General features: G+C 41.9%; 1 protein-coding gene across 1 annotated transcript in view; it reads right to left on the minus strand.

The window, feature by feature from the left end:
* Nucleotides 1-9,626: 9,626 nt before the first annotated feature.
* The window catches only part of PTPRG (protein tyrosine phosphatase receptor type G), a 388,816-nt gene continuing 377,531 nt past the window's right edge, over nt 9,627-20,911 (minus strand). Inside the window, exons 23-29 of the mRNA XM_059479803.1 lie at nt 19,797-19,890; nt 18,478-18,554; nt 17,924-18,052; nt 15,542-15,688; nt 14,672-14,814; nt 11,598-11,733; nt 9,627-10,895 (exon numbers count right to left, since the gene is read on the minus strand). Coding sequence (XP_059335786.1) covers nt 10,749-10,895; nt 11,598-11,733; nt 14,672-14,814; nt 15,542-15,688; nt 17,924-18,052; nt 18,478-18,554; nt 19,797-19,890 — 873 coding nt within the window. The 3' untranslated portion in view covers nt 9,627-10,748. The remainder of the gene's footprint in view (nt 10,896-11,597; nt 11,734-14,671; nt 14,815-15,541; nt 15,689-17,923; nt 18,053-18,477; nt 18,555-19,796; nt 19,891-20,911) is intronic.

Genomic DNA, 20,911 nt, shown 5'->3' on the forward strand with positions numbered 1-20,911 from the left:
GGCAGGCACAATATCATCATCAGGTAGCTTTCTTGCAGGGTGGAAAATAGCTTTAATAACTTCATTGTTGGAACTAATATAAAAATATAAAAGCTCTCCTCCCCCCAGTACAGCAGTGATTGTGTTAAAAGGAAGACCTCTGGGTCTTGAAGGCTCTTTTGGTGTTCCCAGCCTATGAAAAATGAGAGATGTGGCCCACACCTGGAAATCAGCAATGCAGAGTGTTGAAATCTCATTTAGAGGTGGGTGTACTTCAGAGTACAGAACCAAATGGGAAAATTCATTATAAGAAAAGTTAATGCATCATGCTGCCTAGGAAGGATACTAAGAGGTGGCAGAGGAAAATCAATAAAAATTGAAGTGCAGGCAAAAAGTGGAGAAGGAGCTCCAAAAGGCAAGGAATCCAAAGTTAGTATTACCTTTTTGGACATGTTTTTTGGACTTACTTAGAAGGAAATGACATAATAGGACTTTAATCTCTATTTTGGGTAGGGACAACTGTATAGTCTGAGGAAGAAAAGAGGGTGAGACATGATTTAAGCAGAAAATTTGGGCAGGGGTAGCTGTGTGCTCAGAAAACACCAATCCTGCTCAGGGCTGTTCATTGCTGGGGCTGTCATTAAATACCTTCATTATTAATTATTATTCATTATAATTAAATAAGGTATTATTCATTATCATTAAATACCACCCAGAGTGGTGGGTTCTCAGCCATTTGTGACAGAAAGCTCAAGGTCTGACCTGGCTCAGAGTCTGTGGGGATGCAGCTGCCCCAAAACAATTCTGTGAACAAACTGGACACCACCAGGAAGGCATTGGACTGGGCCAGCATTTTGTGCCATGTGTTTCTGACTTTGTGGCCATTTGCAAAATTGGCTTTATCATTTTGTTTTTTTACCCAGCTACATGCAGTAACCGGGGTATAAAACCAGAAAGAAATAAAGGCATAAAAAATGGGGCTATACTAGTATTCCATATTTAAGAACTTTGGTGTAATTTGAGCAATTTTATATAATTTATATTAAATTACCATGTTCTTTTTTGCTTGTCATTTTGGAGCTTGTTCTATTTATTTTTGTCTTATCTTTTATGTGACAGAATTCCAGCTTAATGTCTTTTTCTGGCAGTTACATACCTTATCTTTGTTGTGGATACCAGCACAACAAGGTATTTCAGAAACTATTGAGGCTGATGAATCAAAGACCAGCCATTGATCTTCCCTGGGGACTGGAAGGTGCTGAGCTCTGGCTGATCAGGCACCCATGGAGAAACTGGAGGAGAATTTTGACAAATAGAGAAAACTGTTGTGACAGGGCTCTGCTCATCTAGATTAGCCTGAGTCAGTTATTATTATTCCAAGTGCATGCTGCTAGGGGGTCAATAGTGCAATCCTACAGTCCATATAGGATCTATAGCCTGAGAGTAAACAAGCCACCTGCCCCCTTTTTATTTCAGAAAACAAAATAAACAGAGGAGGAAGAAAAAGGTGCAAAGATTTACTAATGGGCAATTTCACAGGCTGCAATCAATTTACAGGTCACTGGGAGACTTTCAGGCAAAGGCATAACATATGTCTAAGAGGCTCAAAGAAGGAAGCTATCTAGAAAATTGGATTTAAGTTATAAGGAAGCTTATTTAAAGCACTAAAATTCAGAAGGCAGAGCCTTTCATAACCTAAGGTACTGAACCTTTAAGAGTTTTTATGATTTCACCCCAGACCAATAAAAGTGTTTTTCAGCTTGAAGTCTAATATTAAGCAGCACTAAGGACTTTCCTTGCTACTTGCAAAGTGTGATAACCTTTCTATACTTAGATAAATAAAGTGTCACCTTTTATTCTGTGTCACCATTTTTATACAGCTACATATATTACAGCCACAAGCCAACAGCCTCTTTTGGTCACAGTCACACTGTATTAAGATTCATCATGAAATGATACTTAATTTAAATGAAATTAAATTATATTTTACATTAAAATGTTTATATGATGATTAGACTCAGAGTTTGTCCAACAGCTCTACACTGAGCCAATGCCATTGAAGGTAATGATTTGTACCTGTTAGGAGAATGAAGCATTGTGCTGCTGATGGTCCCATCAGGCTGCAAGTAATGAAGGCCTCAATTAAGTGTTTTTTTTCTATGGTTTTCTGTTCTTCTTGATTGTGTGCTGATGAAACACAATAAGCACCTCGTTACAGAAAAATACTCATTTATGTAGTGCACACAGGACGCCTCCATTCCATCCCTCTTGTGCACCCCATAGCAAACAAACAGAAAAAACCAGTCAGGCTTTCCTTAAGAGAGATCACAATTTCCCTCCCATGCTCTGGCTGAGAGAAGCATAAAGATCTCATTTTATCCTGAAATCAAGCTCATCTGCTCTCCCTTTGCTTTTCCTTCTCAGCAAGGAGCTGGAAGGGATCACAGCCTTCCCTCTCATGGAAGGGACCTGCAGCATCCCAGAACTCCAGGCTGACTGACAGAACCTGACATCAGCCGACTCTGGGGGTCTTTGTGATGCATGGCTGACAAGTCACTGTTTCTCTATGCTGATGGGAAAATATTTTAAAGAGTCTGTACTAGATTTATTATTTGGGCTTTATTTGCAGGTTCCCACTGTTGCCTCAGTGTCTCATTCCCTGCCTGAGCAGTCAGGGCATCATTTTAGATCAAAAACCCCAGTGAAACAGATGATGGGGGCTCTGCCATGTTCCCTATATTGAGCCTTGGGCTTCCAGCCAATAATGCCTTCTCCCAAGACAAAACACACATACCTTCTGCCTTTCTTCTGATGTTGATCCAAAAACTCTCTTTCAGCAGCTCCTCAGACAAAGGAACAAAGTATTTATGATTATATGTAGTGCAAGGATATCCTGTGATATGGAACACAGGACCAACAGGGTTGAAGCTGGGGAGTGACAGAAATGATGAGATGTGCAGAAAGCATAGCTCAGAGACACAGAGACAGGGAAATGAGAAATATTTGAAACAGATCCCATAAGAGACATGGAACTGAATTGCAGAATCTTTTCAAAATTCAAAACCATAGCACAAAACACGAACGGAGCAGGCTTGACTCCTAAACAAGGATTTCAGACACATGGAAGATAACAACTTTAGAAAGGAAAAGCAAGCCCAGTGACTGTCAGATTGATTGAACACAGTGTCAGGAAAGATTGCTTTGTGAGTGTTGCTTCTTAAAGCATTACAAAGTCAGAAAGACATCAAAACCATTGATTGGCAGCAAAGGGGAGCAGAAATCACCAGTGATCAATAAGGTGGCTGCCAGCAGGTGGGGATGGCATGTCAGTGCAGGAAGCACTTTGTGGGGCTTCAATTGGCTAAGTAATAGGAGTGGGACCAAGTCATTGATCAAAATTATTTTTATGTTGTAAAAGGTCTTGAAAATAAACCTTCTGGCAATTGAATCCACTTAATAAAAATGCTGCTATTATTTGTGCCTGCTTAAAATGACTGCTAGCAGCCTCTGGAAGCCTTAAAGGCTAAACTTGTTAGCTATTTATTACAGAAGATGTTGGGATCTCCTGATACCACCAATTAATTCAGGCATATTGTTAGTAGTGGGAAGTGCTGGTAAATCACATCTCTGTTGCCAAAGTATTAATGAACTACTTACTACATCTTTCCACTTGATACAGGTCTCAGCCAGGCCTCATTCCCAGGCATGGGACCCAAGTGCTTTCTCCAAGGTTTTGTCTTTTCTCTTGTCCTCTGCTCCTGTCTCTGTTGCTCACCAGGAGGAGCAAGGGCCTCCTGCTCCTGGGCAGAGCAGGGACCTCTGCCCTGTTTGTTGTCTGTGCAATGATGACCTGGCTGGCACCAGCTGGGGGCTCACCTCAGAGGTGCTGCTGTCTAGTGAAAATCCTGGTTTTTCATTTTGGGGTGTTCTGATTTCTGTAGCTGTTTCAGAGCTGTTTTTCTTGTTCCATGGCTGCCCCAGGTCATGTTCCCACTGCCTGACCCTACCTTCCTTGTGGCTTGCCAAACTCTGGTTTTTGTTGTATCTATTGAAGATGTAGGAACACTTACAGCCTTCCTTCAGGAGTGGTGATTCAGGAGACAAGCCTCACAGCCTCTCTGCTCCTGCCTCTTCCAGGCTCTCTCCCTCCATCATTTCATTAGGCAATGCCCCTGTTCATCCTGTCTTGGCTGAAATTTCCTGCTCACTGACCATCCCTGTTGCTCTCCTTTTGTCTGTCTTCAGTGGGGCTACATTTTTTTTTTTTTTTTTTGTGTGGTTCTCCCTTCCCAAAATGAGATGGTTTAACCCTGCTGTGATCAGACTGGGAGGTGTCCTTACCTGGTCCCAGTGTAGACTTGCCAGACCTGCACTTTGCAGCCCATGGGGCTGGGTCATGGTCAGCTTGCCATCCTCTCCATCCTTCAGGCACTTCCCAGACAAGCAGGATTCACACAGCTCTTTTCCCATATTGTTGCTGTGAAGTGTTGTGTACCCACCTACCTGTGCATGCAGGGGCTGCCATCTTCTCCATGGAGGTGAAGCAGCCAAGCTGGGCAGAGGAAGCTTCCCCTGGGTGCCTTGTTGTGGTCTGGAAAAGTTATAGAGGGCAGTGGAAGTGCTAGAGCATCCCCTAGAGCAGGTGTGGCAGGCTGGGAAGCAGCTCCCTGCTGCTCATGCAGGAGGCAGCACCCCAGAGCAGGGGCTGGAGGGAGCACCCTACCATGTGGGGGGCTTGGCAAGGGTCATCAGGCTGCTGTGCAGTGTCCTGCTGATCCCAGTCCCCATCCAGTGTTCCAGGATCCCTCTTCCACCCAGTCAACCAGAACACAGATCTTACAGGTGAGAATGCAGCAGCACAAAAGGCAGCAGATGTAGTGCATTGATTTTAATCAGCAATTTTACATCAACAAGCAGTTTGACTTATTGATGTTTTTGTCCCTGTGCAGGTGCTGCTCTGGAGGCTGAGTGCTGTTGTGTTTCTGAAGGCACTGCCAGAGGCAGATTGCTACAAAAATTAGTCCACAAACCTGAGTGGCTTCCCCCCAGGAACAACAAAATTGGTGACACAGCCCTGAGCAGAGAACCAGAGTGGGAGGTGGTGTTGGAGCTGCCAAGGTTCTGTTGCAAAACATGGAGAGCATTGATGGCATCACGTGTGTCCACCTCAGTGACAGCTCCTGGCTGGAGCAGCAAGGAGCTGTGGCTACTAACACAGTCCATAGAGGGTTTTTGCTGCATTCTCTAGGATTTGGGACATCTGTGTCCCCCCAGTCTGTCTGAGATGGGAATGAGTGCTTTGCTTTTCCTGCCACAGTGCTGGGTTAGTGAGCAATGCCATTCATCAGCAAATTGTGATGGTGGCTTGGTGGAAGCCCCTGCTCCTCCAGGCTGGTCAGGCAGAAATAGATGGAAGGAAGGAAATGCCAGTGTAGCTGGCAAGAAAGCTCAGGATCTGAGGTCCTGTGGATGGAGACAGTTCCCTGTCCAAAAGGGATTTGGATGGGTCACAGTTGTCTGGGGAGGAGCATTGGTGGAAAGGGATGGGTTATTTACTGGCAGCTCTCTAACAGCTGGAGACAATTAAGAAGGGAAAAGTGAACTCCACTGTCAGTGGCAGTTCCCAGCTGAGTACTGCTTGGAAATTTGAGATCTAATTAAAGCAGGCCTTGGATCTCATCATTCCTGCATGCCTGGGACAATGAAATACTGACTCCTGCATCTGTTCCTTGTGTGTACTCTATGCAAATAAGTAAGAAGTCTGTAAATACATCAAAAACCATACTTTATTTTATGTATAGCAATACAATTTACATATTAAATAACACTATAATAGAATGATTTGATATAGTTTAACATAACAAAAAGAAGATTCTTCAAGTTACAAAAAGCCCCCAAACAAAAATCAAAAATGAACAAAAAGTCTCCCTCAAAATACTCCCTCCCACCCTTTCCCCAAACCAAACACCACATTTTTATTTTTCTTCTGAATGGATCAATGAGATAAACGTATCTAGTGACTGGCTAAGTCTAAATCCTGTTGCACACACTGACAATGGAATCCAAAGAAAAAAAAGAATCCAACTTTCACAATCACTGCCCCAAAGAAATGACATGTGTGGAAATCTTTTTTGGAGTGTGATGATGGCATCTCACTACCTTGAAACACAGAAGGTTTGTAGTCACATAACCACCACAGAACTAGGAAGGAGGTGAAACTAGAAAAAAATTAGCTTTATATGAAAATATAAAATTCTATGATTATATACCATAGATACAAAGTTCCCAGAAGATGCTTATCTAAGCAACAAAATATTTACAGTTTTAATGACATTGCTATTTTAAAAATGAAGGAAAAGAAAACAGGAGTACACATGAATGCTTCGGTCTTTAGAAACAATGGCTGCTTGCTAGTCTCAAGTGTTCTAACAAAACAAAAAAGTCACTACCCCAAATGTTGGAGAGTTGTGACATTGTATAAAATTGACTATCTCCTCTTTTGGAGACGTTTATTCTTAAAACTCAAGACATTTTTCTTGAAATTAATTATCCTCTGTAGAAAATGCTTCCCTTTGCAAATAGTTAACAAAAACACTAAAAACAGTTTAACAGCTAAGACAAAGTAGAGGCCAAATCTCTTTATTACAGTTCCTCTCTTTCCTTATTTTTGCATTCCTTCTCCTTTGATAAGTGAAGCCAATGCAGTTCACATTGTTAGAATGGCAGCAAGGAGAAGAAGAGCAAAGGGTAACAGTGAATTACATCTGAAAAAAAAAGAGAGAAAAAGAAAAAGAAGAAAAGCAATGCAGTAGATTAACAAATAGGCATTTTCCCTTCATATAAAAGTTCACTGGCACCATTTGAACATAAACTTCGGAACAAAAGATCTGATGTCAAAAGACATGAATTTGAGAAAGACTGCTAAATCTTCATGACAACTACAGGTTTTTTTTTTAACTAAGTTGGTTTTGTTTTGCTGAGAATTAGTAGCATGTATCTTTGGTAGAATTCATATCTGTAATTTTTAGCTTTTAAATAAAATACATCAGCTTTAAAAAAGATTAATGAGAAGGCAGTTGTGCTGTATCATAAAGATTCTTCTCCTAATGTTTCAATGTATCACTCTGTGTTCAAGCAATTTGAGCAGTCAGAAACTGGAAACACAAGTGAAATTTTGCAGATCCTGTAAATGACTCCACTAACCTAGAGCAGACCCACAGTACAGAAGCAGTCATTTACAAGGACAAGTTTAAGGGGTTTGGATTTTTCTTTTTCCCTGTTTCTAAATTAGCATTTGGAAACAGACACTGAAATACTAAGGACAAATGCTGTTTAAAATTGATGTTCTTTAGACATTGATCCTGCAGAGGACTCAGGGGTCTGAGTGGTCCCAGCAGCTCCCCCAGACCTTCCTACCAAAGCCAAGCTCACACACAGGAGTGTTTGGAGGATGATTCTGAGCCTGCCACCTATTTCAGATGTTCAGATGACACAGAAGCTTTCAAAGCATTCCCACTTGGAAAGCTTGGCTGCTCTTATGGTCTCAAGACAGAGTTCACGTCTTTCACACGGTCTGTGGGCACAGGACACGTGCAAGACGTGGAGAAATGGGATTTTCTAAATGTAGACATGTGTGTGCTTCAGTCCTTTGTTCCTTATTTCTCAGGGCTGGTGCTGAGGACCACACTCTGATATAGGAATTTTCTCAGGTCCTCTTAATTTGCAGACCTGCACATTGCCTGGGAACCTTTGATGCTTGACAGACATCCTGACTGAATGGCAGGAGCTGGGTACAGCCGAGGGGGTGGGGTCCCAAAAGCAAGAGGTGGTGATTTGCAGAGCAGGCCTTGGGCTGGACACTCGTGGGAGCATCAGGAGGGTTTATCAGTGCCCATCTCTGAGCAGACATTGCTCCTTCTGCACTCACTCAGTCCCAAGGAAAGGGTGCAAACCTGTGTAAGAGAGCAGAACTGCAGCTGCTTACAGGAGGATAGATTTGGCTCTTCTGTGTGTTTAATCCTGACCTTCACAAGCAATTTCTAGCTTCACCTCTTCAAGCCTCGTGCATCACGACCATTATTGCCTACCTGGCTGTCAGCACAGCACTTAACTTACAGCTGGAGCTCCCTTATGAAATAATCCATGGAGAACTCATAGAATATTATTTCCCCATGGATTAAACCCCAAACAAGCATTTCAGGTGTTGGAAAATGCAAATGCATGGATTTCCAAAGCATCTACCAAAGTTCAACCCCCGCAGCCTTCATTCATTGATGTTTAAAGCTTGTGAGAAGGTAAGGAATTAAAGCAAGGGTGTCACAAACCACAGTTATCTTCCATCATGCCACTGAAATGAAAAGTAATCACCTGAAAGTACTGAACAAATCCAACCTTTTGATGCCTGCAGTAATCTTTGTGTCACTGAGTTGTCAAGGTTTGAATTTCTAACTTCTCCCTACATCTCCCCAGGAACTTAAAATACGTCAGATTGAACTGATCCAACTCAGGAGTCCCTTTGTGCTACCAGCTGGCATTGGCTGGCTCCAGGTTCAGGACTGGGGGCACAGGGGGGCTCAGCAGCCTCTGAGGCTGATGCAGGCTGGCCAGAAAACCACTCAGCAAAACCTTCCAAGCCCTGGGAGCAGCACTTGAGAACTTACTTAAACCATTCTGTTGCTGGGGTGCAGTGACTGGAGCGCCATCCTAACTCCTACTGACTCCCACCTCCATGCAGCGCAACGGGGATGCAAACTACAATCTTCTGAAACATTCTGCTGATATTTTATTTGGACTAGCTGTTGCTGGGCATGGGATTGCCTTACTGAAACCATGGGCTTATTAAATTGTTTGGTATTAGCAATTATTGGGATTGCTTGGATGGAGGGATTCAACAAATTGAGAAGTAAAAGGTGACTGTGTAAAAGGCTGCTGATGAGTCCTTGAATACTTTGAATCTTTCTCTTATTAAGATAAAAAGCCAAATGTTATCACATACCAGTTTGCACAGCTCCTGTGCTCTCAGTGAGGCTGTATCAGTTTGCATTTTAAGAGGTTCTGAACCAACATATCTACTCTCAATATCCTTTTAAGCAGTTTGCTTTCAGCTTCCTTGTGAGTGAAATAAACAGAACCTTGCCAAATGTCCGGATTTCATCAAGACTGGACTGGCAGAAATTAATAGGTTTACATTTAAATAATAATAAAAAAAAAAAGTTGTAATATTTTGACAAGTCCTGAAAAATTACAATGTATGTTTTCTGTAGTTTAGAAGAAATTAATGCCATGTATAAGGGATAGTGCCTTTAACTATACACCAAGGGTCAGCATGGCTGAAATCACATATTTCCTTTTCCAGGCAGATTCAATAACCCCTCCCTACTCAGCCAAGCCACGAAGGGCACAACTAATTTTACTTTTCTGGAGAGTTAAGCATGTTCTTACTTCTTTTCTTAAACAGGGACTGACCTTGTTGAACTGCAACCAAATACAAAGGAAGAGGGAGCCAGTGAGGATGTAAACTTAAATGCTCAAAACAGTAATTACTGACATAATCTGGGGAAAACCATTCTATTGACATGGGAGGGAAAACACAATAAACTAAGGTTTTGCTAAAGAATTAGTCTGGCAAAAAAAAAAGAGGGAGAATGTAACTTTATAGGTAGTTTTTTTATTAGTTTGCTTCACCAGTAAATATGGATCAGTACTTTATGTTTTAGCACTAAAGTATGAAAATTACACACCTGTAAAAATGGCATCTAACAGTTATGAAATTAAGAAACGCCTGTCATCATGTAACATACCATTAGGTGTGAGGTCATATTCAAGAAATAGTAAGGAAATTAGATGTGTTTAAAATATTGAATAGCTTAGTAATGTAAAATATTGCTACCTTTAATATATCTGAAAACTGGTCTGATTTTGGGTTGTCGTAGATTTCTCACTGTATTGGCTCCGATGAAAATAAAACCAAAATACTTTCCCATCACAGGGCTGCTTAAAAACCAAAATCAACATCTTCCTGATTACATGGGGAAACTTTGAAACTGTAAATTCAAAACTTATCACTGCATCCCACATAAGAATTGCATCTAATTTATAATTATCTTGTATGTAATTCATATATTCCACGTGAAGCAAGTCTCAGGCCTGTAAGTGTACAACACAGCAATTTGAAACAATACAGAAATAATTGTTTCAGCTCCACAAGGCTCTTGGACCTTCACTGTAGCTAATAATCACCTGCCACAATTTGTCAAGAAAGGATGAACACTGCTCATCCACTCCACTGGAATGCAGAACACCGTTACCAAAACTTTGACATGATCACTAAAGAATAAATATGGCATGAAGGGGTACAGTATCTGTTGTAGAAAGAATCCATCTGGCCTAGCATTCAAGATTTAAGATTCCAGGGTCACTGTAGTTAGCAAAACTTCACTGCATTTAAACAAAACAGAAAAAGCATATGTTTGTTGTCATGGAATGTCACATCAGGGCTTGTCTTGTATTAGGATATTATAGGCAGTAACACTGATCATATAGTGCAAACTAGATAAAATTGCGTTTCACTGTGTGAAATAAACAGAGGTGCAAATGCTCAGTAGGATACCATTAAGACATAAAATGGCAAAAAATAAATATCAAAACTTTTATCAGTGTAAAAAAGTAATTGGGTTATTGTATAACCTAGAGTCTGGCAAAAAAGGCCTCAAAAAAGTTCACTCAGTCTTCAGAAGTTCTACAAATTAAGTGCCTTTTCAGGTTTCCAATTAGACAAGAGACTCCATGCTTTCTGCAGGATCAGATTCGTCACTGGCCATCACAGCACCATTTTTGTCCAGTGTCATGGGACCATTTCCATTCTCCTTAGTGCTGACCAAGCTTAGCATTGCCTTATAAAGAAACTGGTACTGTTCCTGGAAAAGAAAGAACAACTTATTTCAATCCTTTGAGTGTACATAAATGAGTGGCACTTTAATTTGCCATTTCTAGGGAAGGTCATGGGCATTCATTACCACAAGCAAACATATAGCAAAGAAATAGACTTAGAGCAATTACCTCTGTTCATCCAGTTTAACTTTGTCAACCCAAACTCCAGTTTTGAGTGGATTATATAATTTCTGATATACTGTTAAACACTTCAGGAGGGTGGAACAAAACCTGAGGCCACAGCTCAGCCCCAGGCCACTCCCTGTGTGGCAGAACCTTGTACCACACACTGAGGGAAGGGGCTGCTCTTGCTGGACACTCAGGGAGGAGCCTCACGTCCCTGCAGCTTCACCTGCCCTGAGCATCCCTTCAGACCACAATGTGCCAGCTCTAAAGAGGCTGGCAGGCAGATGGTGACAACTGAAAGGTCCTTCTCTGCTAGGACTTGCCTGTATGCTGCTCCTCTCCAAAGTATGAGAAATAAGTTTAAGTGCAAATCAGAGACTTACAGTGTGGCTTTGAGGTTACAAAAAAAGACAACTACAAAAAAAAGTTCAAATGCAAATTCTGCCTGGTAGCAGATGCTGTGGGGCTTGATAACATACACAATGCATGTTTTAGTTCATGCTTTTGGTCTCAGATGAAAACCTTGTAAACCATCTATTTATAGTCCATTCAAAAAGACTTACAATGTCTGTAAATACTCCAGGCCGCATAAGATTTATCATCTTTGCCACCTGGAACACATCGACAGCATTTTCATTCTCCAGCTGCTGAGACAGAGTGGTAAGGGCACAGAGAGTTCCTGCTGACACAGCTCCATACCTGGAAAACCACACCAAAAGAAGGGTTACTCAGAAACACACCAGGGCACTGACACAGAGCCATGAAAGTGTTGTTATAGACTTATTTCATTACTTCAGTTCCTCTTGTATTTACTAAATGCTTTTTTTATAGTGGCTAATTTTTGTCATTTTAATTCATAGAAGAAATTTGATGGCACACCAGTAATCTCAGGTATCTGCTCTATTAAACACAGAACTGTATCAGCAGCAGAACATGAGCCATTCCAAAATACCCAGCCTGGAGATGGTAACACTGAAATCAGTTCTCCCACACCACATGGGCTGAGAGCATCTGCATTACAGTGGAGTGCATTTTAAATTCATTAGTGGGAGCTCAAGCAAAACATGAGTGATTAGAAAGAAATGAGACTTTGCCTCTTTCTCCACATCTGACAATTGCAGAAAACTAACACAGCTCTGTGGTGCTCACAAGTAACTGGGGCACATCTCAAAGCCCTGCCTAGGTCTGATTCATCAGCAAAGGCAACATCCCTGAGCCAGGCACCCAGGAGACATTGCAGATTTTGAAGAGTTGAGCTGTGTTGTCATGTAATAAAACCCCAAGCAGCAGTTATTCATCAGGAGCCCACATCAGTCCTTGAGATACCCTTGAGATACTGGTCAGGTGGAAATCTCACTGCTGCAAGCCTGGGGAGTGCTCAGGCTGCAGGTGCAGGTGTAGGCACAGCATGAAGGACCCTACACAATAGAGGAGCCTCCACTCTCCTCTGCTCTCCTGGTACTCAGGAGACTGAAATTCTGTCCTGGCTGTGCTATGGGTCTGCTCTGTGACTTGGAGAAAGTCTGTGTTTAAATGTTCCCATTGGTAAATGGGGTCACCAGTGCTGACCTGCTCTCTAAGCCACTTTATATGGAAACTGAAATAATCAGCAAATGCTGCAATACCATCTTGTACTGCAAAATTACCACTAGGATTTGTACAGCATTCCCATGGAAATCAAGGCATCTAGTAATGGGAAACTACTCAAACCACAGTGGATGTGCACTATTGGATGTAAGGTCTAGAGGAGAAGCAGCAGCACCTGCTGATGGCTGTGACTCATCCACAGGGACAGTGGACAAAGTGCCCAATGCATGGACTTGACAGGACACAACTAAATCCTTCTGAAGGTGTAATAGCATAATTTTCACTTGGGCTGGTAATTTCCAGATCCCAACAATTTGAAGACTTTTCTTGCAGAAAATTATGCAGCAGATCTTTACATAGTTGCCTACACTTGGGCAGTTACATTTAAAAATCTTGACAACTGTCTCAAGATGGAATTTCTGAACTTTTAAAAATGTTAGCAAGTTCATCCCACCATATACTTCCTAAATACCACATAAATTTAGTTATCTGCAAATTCATATATTTGGAATTAATCTGCAGTTGTAATTATTAGTAGATTATGTGATATAGCTGTTGCATGTAGCAAAGGGAAATTTTCATTTTCAGCTACATTTCCTTAGATTCCAATTAAAAGCAGAATCCACATTATGTATTAGGCGTACAGATAAAATCATTGAATATGACAAATAAACCAAAAAAGCAATGTACAGAAAGAATGACTCAGCATTGCTTGGAATGCAATTTTGATTTTCTTTTTTCATCTAGCAATGAAATGCCCAAATCAATAATGTTTCTAATTTTGTAAAACATAATCTTAAATACTGCAAGAGCAGCAAAACTTCACTTCAGACTACCCAAAGCATGAATATTAAAACCAGCCTGGAATTAATCAGTGCTGGTGAAAGGCAGCAGAGCTTAAAGTCTGCATAAGCAAGGCAGGAAGAGGTGGTGGAGAAAAACTACTTGCTGCAGCCCGGGGCACCATTTGCAGGAGTCAGTTGGGAAAAACCTGCGGCAGCAGCAACAACACCTGGATGTGCAGGGAAAGCTCTGGCAGCACCAGTGGGTATCAGTGTCCTCCTGGGGCACAGCACAGTGCCTGCTCTGACCACTGACACACCAGAACGTGGCAGTGAGGCTGCTGCAAAGGTTCCCAAGGCATTCTCACTGATTCTGTTCTGTGGCAAAGGCTGCAGTGCAGGGGGCTGCAGGTGGAGCAGGAGTTTGTGCTGGCTTGGGGCTCGCTCTTAGGACAGCATAAGCACTGTCAGAAGTTGGGCTTCCTTGGGATTTTCAGCACAGAATGACTCCAGGAAGTGCTCTTTCCCTCCAAGGAAATCAGGTAAGAGCCAGGCTCCAGCCTCACTGCAATGGTATTCTGCAGCTCCATAATGTGTGTAAGTATTAATATGCAATGCAGTATTTAGCACTCTTCATAACTGGGTGTTCAAGCACAGCTGGTGAGACAATGCTCACCATGTGCTACAAAAGAGACAAGTGTTGGGGCATGCTGGCCTGGAGTCAGTGGGCCCTCTCCCTCCCACTTGGCACTCTATGGGCCCCTTGGAATATTTTTGGGAAGCAAAAGGAGGAAGAATAAATCTGCTTTAGAAGACCTGGGCCCTTTGTCACAGGATATTTCTGCTGCTCATCATGAGACACAGCTGAGCCAAGCTTGTTCTGTCTTACATGGCACATAAAACCTGAGCTGGTAGACAGGAGCCTGAGCTGTTTTGAAACTTGTTTCCATCAGCCCACATTAGGCTGCTTAGAGCCTTATCTAAATCAAAGCTCTGCTGTGTTCTGAAACAGGTTGTTGGATTTGCTTGGGATATTTCCAGGAGCAGAAGAAGCTAAGATTATAACCAACACAAAAAACACACTAAGCAAAATGTATTTGGCCCCAGATGCCCACTGAAAACTCATCCTTGGAAGTTGATATATTCTTAATCTGTTCCCTGGACTACTATACCCCACGTACTCCATGCAGAAATAGACATCAGTCCTAACAAGTGTCTTTCAGCTGAGTGAAAATCTGCACATAAATGGGAGAAAAGTGATGACTTACTCATCATGAACTATGGTGGGGCCATCCCTTGTTAAGGCCTCTTCCTTGATTACATTGATAAGTTCAAAGGTACTGCTTATGGGAGCGTCGGGGTTTGGCCATTTGGGACACTGAAAGTGGCGAACTTCCAGCACGTAGTCATCCTGCAACGACAAACCAGCCTGGCATTAGCTCCCCTTCAGCCATCCACCACAGGGACAGAGCAAAGAGCCTCACTGCAAACTGGAGGGAAACTTCTTCCTCCAAACAGTTTACTTAGACAGAGGACACACAGCTCCAGCATCTCTGTAACAGTGAGCACCCTAAAATAATGCAAGTTTGACAAAATGCTTAATCAATAAAAGATTTTGTATTTGAATTCAGGGCTCATATCAAACATCTCTCAGAGTCCTTATGGCTCAAAAGTCAAGCAAGAGCAAGCAAGTCAAATTTAAATGGGCTTGCAAACAAATGTCTTGCAGCAAAGTCCAGCTGCAATCCAGGTAACAAACTAGAAGCAGGTTTATAGTTTAAAAGAATCAAGCTTACATTTTTATGATTAGTTAAGATGCCTAAACAATTAAACTATAAATGCTGAATTTTGTAAGCAGAAATAAGACAATACACTTTGGTAAAATCACATGTCTTCACTTTCAAGCAAGACACACAGTTAATACTACTAATACTAGCCTTACTAGCTACAGGAATCTACCTGGCAGTAGAAGATGTGAGAGGGAGAAGGAGTCAATGAAAATACCTTTCCCCTGAGAGCAACATGCATCCACAGTAAATCCTTTTCAAAAATTTTCTGAATCTTCTTCTTCTGTATTTAAATGGCATCAATATAATTTTGGTGAAAAGCTAAGACCCGCATTTGAAGATTTACTTTACCTGGGTAGCTTCAAGGATAAAGTCATGGATGATAATTTGCTCTTCATTAGAGAGGCACAGTCTGTCTTTGCTGATAAGGGTCACAGTAAAGGCCTCACAGTTCATGGATTCCTCACGACTTGGCCAGTACACAAACTCATCTTCTGCCTGGAGAAATGAAAGAACACACTACTGCAGCTTTTCAGATACCTTGGTGTAACTGATAAATCCAGTGGATTAAAAAATTGCTTTGATAAATAGATGATCAGGAACTGACCTTTAAAAAACACTTCTGTCTAAAACAAGTTTACTATTAGGGTAGGCAGCAAACCTGCCAGAACCTCCCTTTGTGTGTTGAAACAGGTAACATCTGCTTTTTAATTGGTTTCACAGGGAAATTGTTATCTTAGCTCACTCATACTTAACCTTTGTATTGTATCCCTGGCTTTATGACCTCCTGCCTACACAGTTTTGCTTGAAAGTCAGATATTTGTTTAGAAAAAACTCATTGACCTTTAAAAATTAATGACTTGTATTTTTAATTTGTGTTTGTTGTGGTCTAATCCAAAACTCTAGGTTTGTGGACCAGGCCTAGGTAGGAGATTGATGGATACTTATGTAGGACTTGACTTTTTAGGAGTGAGCAGAGGAGTGAAGTGGAAGAGAAAAACCCAAATATTCTTAGCCTTGAAAAACACACTGGCTAAACTTAATGCAAGTTCTCCAGCAAAACACCTCGACTGAAGGGACACTAAAACCTCAGTGGGACTGGAAGGATGGAAGAAGTTCATGCTGAAGTAGTCTGACTGGGAGGATGTAAGTCAAAGCTGTTCCTTAAAACAGCTGTCAAAGCCCTTCTTTGAATTCCTAATGTGCTGCAGAGAAGGGAAATTATGGTCTGTCACCACCTACATGCAAAGTCTGTTTCTTCTCCTGGCTTCAAAGGTCTATGTCCTTGCAGCATGAGCACAGAATTGTCCTGGCCACATGCACAGAGCCAACCCATGTTCTGGACATCCCATCTCTCACTCATGAGCAAACATGAACTATGAACTGATGTCATCCTGCCATGACCTTGTACATCTCTCAAACCAAATGTATTTCTGTGGGTCTGCAGCTCTGATACACAAGATACTGTTGAGATTTGTGCTGTCAGTGTTCATTCTGAACATGTGATTTAAGGTTTTACATCCTTACTGTTCTGCCCTAAATAAGCAGAAGTACTGGGAAGCAGAGTAATATGGCTGAGTGCCAGGCAAGGGACCTGTCCTGCCACTGACAGGTCCTCATACAGGTACCTTCCATTATTGTCTTGTCCTTTGGCACTGCATATGCAGCACCTTGGTGCTGTCTGAATCCTGTGCCACCCCTTCTTGCCAGCCACACATCCCCCACTGACCACTGAGCCAAGGCCAGGTGCCACTGCCTTCCTGGCCACCTCCACCTGGGAATGGTGAGGGTGAAAGCATTGTGCCTGAGCCCAGCATTCCACCTTTACCCTTTGATCACTGTGGTTCTGCAGAGCTATTTCATGTACATGTGAAGACAAGCTCAGCCTTCATTTCCACCTGACATACTTTCATTTCATAAGCACTTTCTGATCTGATAGAATGTCTCTGAGTGCTCTTTGCAGTGCTGCACTCCCTTTCATCCCCACACACAAGCAGCATATTGACTGCTGCCTCTTTAGTAGCCCCTCATGACTGCTATTTTCCTGCTGTAATGAAGGTGGTTTCTCTTCCACTCTCAGCTACAATTGTCTGTTCACCTCAGTGATGCGTGCATGAAGAAACGAACCGATTAGTTCCTAATCCTTTTCAACACACCCTCTTGAGACGTGCTAGTAAATCTGGAAGTAGTGATTAGCACTTCACCTGTGTCTCCTTATTCTATCTCTCTGTCTGACTCATTATTTCCACTTAAATTAACATACTTGTTTGCTTTTTACTTTCATTAAAAATGGCACGTGGAGCCTTGCACTCCTTGTCTTGCACGGCCTGAGCCTTAAGCTCACAGCAATTATCCTCCTGTCCCTACCTTGCATTTCTGCTCCTCTCAAAGTCCTTACCATAACCCCAGCCTCTCCAAACCCTCACAGTGCTTGCATCCTGCCAGGCAGCCCTCAGGAGCCTTGCAGATGCTGACAGCATCTGTGAGCACTGTGGTCCCTGCAGCCCTGGATGTCCACGGGTGAGTGCAAAGGCAACAGCAAAAGAACAGCCCCCACATCATTGAACTTATCTGATTTTTTTAACCAGCTTATGGCAAAGTTTGAGTAGGTGGCTCAAAAATTGGCTTTGCTTTCAGCCACAAAAGAGCCCCAGCAGGCAAATGAGTGACTCTGTGCAGTGCCCAGCTGGGCTGTGACAGCGGCACCATGCAAGGAGAGACACAGCAACTCACCAGGCTCTGGTTGTCTGGCAGCATGACAATGATCTGTGCATTGTGGTCCCAGATCATTCGCCAGAAATCTTTAGTTGTATGTGGCAGTGGATGTTGGGTTATGATGAACTCGTTACTCCTGTAGTAGCCCTTTGGCAGCAAAACAAACACACAGTTACTTACTGCCTCCCATACTTTTAAAGCATTGATTTAATTTCTGGGGACATGTAATGACCCTATTTCATTTCACACCACAATATTTTCACAGACTATATTTTCTTAACTCTATTTCAATCCTACAGAGTCCCTACTGCTTTAATTTACATTAAATCTCAGTATCTATTTGACTGTATCTCACAGAAATACAGATTCCATCTAAATGCATCTTGTAATTAATTTTTTTAGGCAAGAATCTTTAATAAAACATGGTTAATAGCTTTACATTATGGGGAAGGTGTTAAAATCTCATCTGTTAATACACAGCCATTACATACAGAATTAAGACAATTATAGGCATCTAGTATTTAGCACCTTAGAATTGATTTTACTTTGTAATTAGGTGTTGGCTTCCTCACCATGATATAAGAGGCATTAATGTAATCTGTTCCCTTCATTCCAGGCAGTGGTGCCAAGCCCACTCTAGCACGCTCAGCTATAACATTAAGAAAAAACAAACAAACAACAAACACAGAGAAAAAAAAAGATCAAAGTCTGATCATGGCACAATGCAGAAAGTAAGAATTTCTCAGCCGTTAACAAAGCAAACAGTGTGCAGCTCCCATCTCCCACAGGAGCAGGCCAGCACTTTAACTGCATTAAAGCACTGCCTGCTAACACAGGATATAAAAGAGAATGTTGCACAATATTCCCACAAGGACAAAGTAATTTCAGGAATCAAATTTTACTATAGCAAAGATTTTCACAGCAGGCTGAATTACCAAATAACAGTATATGCAGTGATAACAGGGGATTTCGGGTAATTCTTGTGTGTAGTGTTCCATTTGTCTCCAGCAGCACACAAACCCAGCTGATTTGTTTTCCCTACCACTCTGCTGCACTGCCATCTTTCACAGGGTGAGAGAACCTCCAGAGACAAACATCTTCCCTAACGGGGAACCTCCCAGAAGTGGGTGCTCTTCTGCAGATCCACGCTTCCCTGTGTTTGAGGGCTGGGTTCAACACCACCCTCCTCTGACAGCCCCCAAAAGCCAGACTGAAATCAGTGCAGCTGCATGACACAAAGGGCATGCAGTGTGTTCCCATCTGTTTTTAAGATGCATTCTGATGACTTTTTATTAACAAACTTCATGATGGACTGTATCTGTGCCACTATTACTCTGTGCTAGCTTGGCTATCATCTGTCCTCTGTGCCCTGTACTCTGGGTTATGTGATGGGGATGACATTGTGCCCATGCTTGGTCTGGTGCAAGTTCATATTGTTTGACAGCCACACTCAGATTCCATTTTAATGACTGTGAAACTGTGTCCTCAGGCACTAAATACCCTTAAATCTGGGGTGGCTCACACAGAGAAACCGAGTGCAGTAGCTGAATTACAAACAACTGGTGCCAATCACTCTGGGAGATCTCACCAGAGCTGAGAGCTGGTATCAAAGTAATCTCTCAGTATTCCATAGATTTATCCCCTACCTAATTATTCAAATTCTTAAGCACTTCAAATTAACATTTCCCTTGGACAGTATATCTGGCTGACACTGCAACTATTACCTTTTGTTCAGTTTCATCAGGGTAATACTGAAAGACAAGACAGCTTGGGCTGAACAAAAGATTACATTTCCCCTTCCTAGTGGCTATGTCTTTTCATGCATAGCACCGGGAGAATTCGGTACAAAAAGTTATGCTAGGGAGTAATCAAACCAAAGATGTGATCTTACATGGCACAACTGATGAGTTCCTGTTCTTCTCTTTGTTGCAGTCTTTCTGAGCACTGAAGCATTCCACGTATTTTGAATTACACTGTGTAACCAGCTGAAAGAGAATAAAGTAGTAAGTCAGCCCTCAGAGTGCTCTAAATGAAGAGAGGAGGTTTCTTTGCCAACTCCTGCAAAGATGCATTAGTAGAAGAATAAACTGCATTGTTAAAACTTGTTTAAAGTACTCAAGTTTCCAATGGAAATCATCCTTTTCATACAACATGTTTAATAGATAAAAAGATCTCTGCAGCTCTCAGCTTTGCAATATCCTGCATATGAAATACATCAACATGTATTTTTACAGAACACTACATTTCATTATCTTTGAGAATATATTTCACAGAATTTCAGATATGTTTAGTCAGAAGCAGGTCTTGAGGAATAAAAGCTACCAAAATAGAGCAACAAAACTTTAATATTGTATTTTATTTTTTTTTTCCAAAATAATAGCCAGATCATTCCTGCAGAATGTCTTTTTTTTGCCAGGCCTTTGGAGAACCCACCACACTGACATCTGAGATCTGAGGCCATGGGCTACATTCTCTGGTCTGCCATGTTCATTCTGGGCTGCCTAGAGGCACAAAGAAAGGCAGATTTGTATTTGAATACTCCCCCAGTACATGAGGAAACTCTGCCAGAGCAAAGAGAGCAAAGGTGGCTTTCACATCTCCTGCATTCACACCTTGTTGCTCAGTGGCATTTCACTCTAAGATGGTTGAATGTAAATTGCTCTACTGGGCCATGAGCACAAGTTATTTTCTGCCAGCTCTGTAGCAGCAACAGAAACAAGAGAGAGATCTCTAAGATCTCATAATTGTTGCTGGTCACATCCCAGTTTGAAATGCACTCTAAACAAGATAGCACTCAACTCATCTGTGCACTGGCATAAGCCCCATTAGAAGTTATGGGGATTCTAAATAACTGTGCAATGTTGTCAGAGAAAGTAATTTCTGAAAATGGCACTTAGGGTTTTTAAACTTTGGCACGAGTCATCAGAAAACATATAATTTATACATATAATTTAGAATTGTTTGTAAAAGTGCAACACTTTTTAAAATAACAAATCTTTGCCTCCT

The sequence above is a fragment of the Ammospiza nelsoni genome, chromosome 11, assembly GCF_027579445.1.
Source record: "Ammospiza nelsoni isolate bAmmNel1 chromosome 11, bAmmNel1.pri, whole genome shotgun sequence".
NCBI lineage: Eukaryota > Metazoa > Chordata > Aves > Passeriformes > Passerellidae > Ammospiza > Ammospiza nelsoni.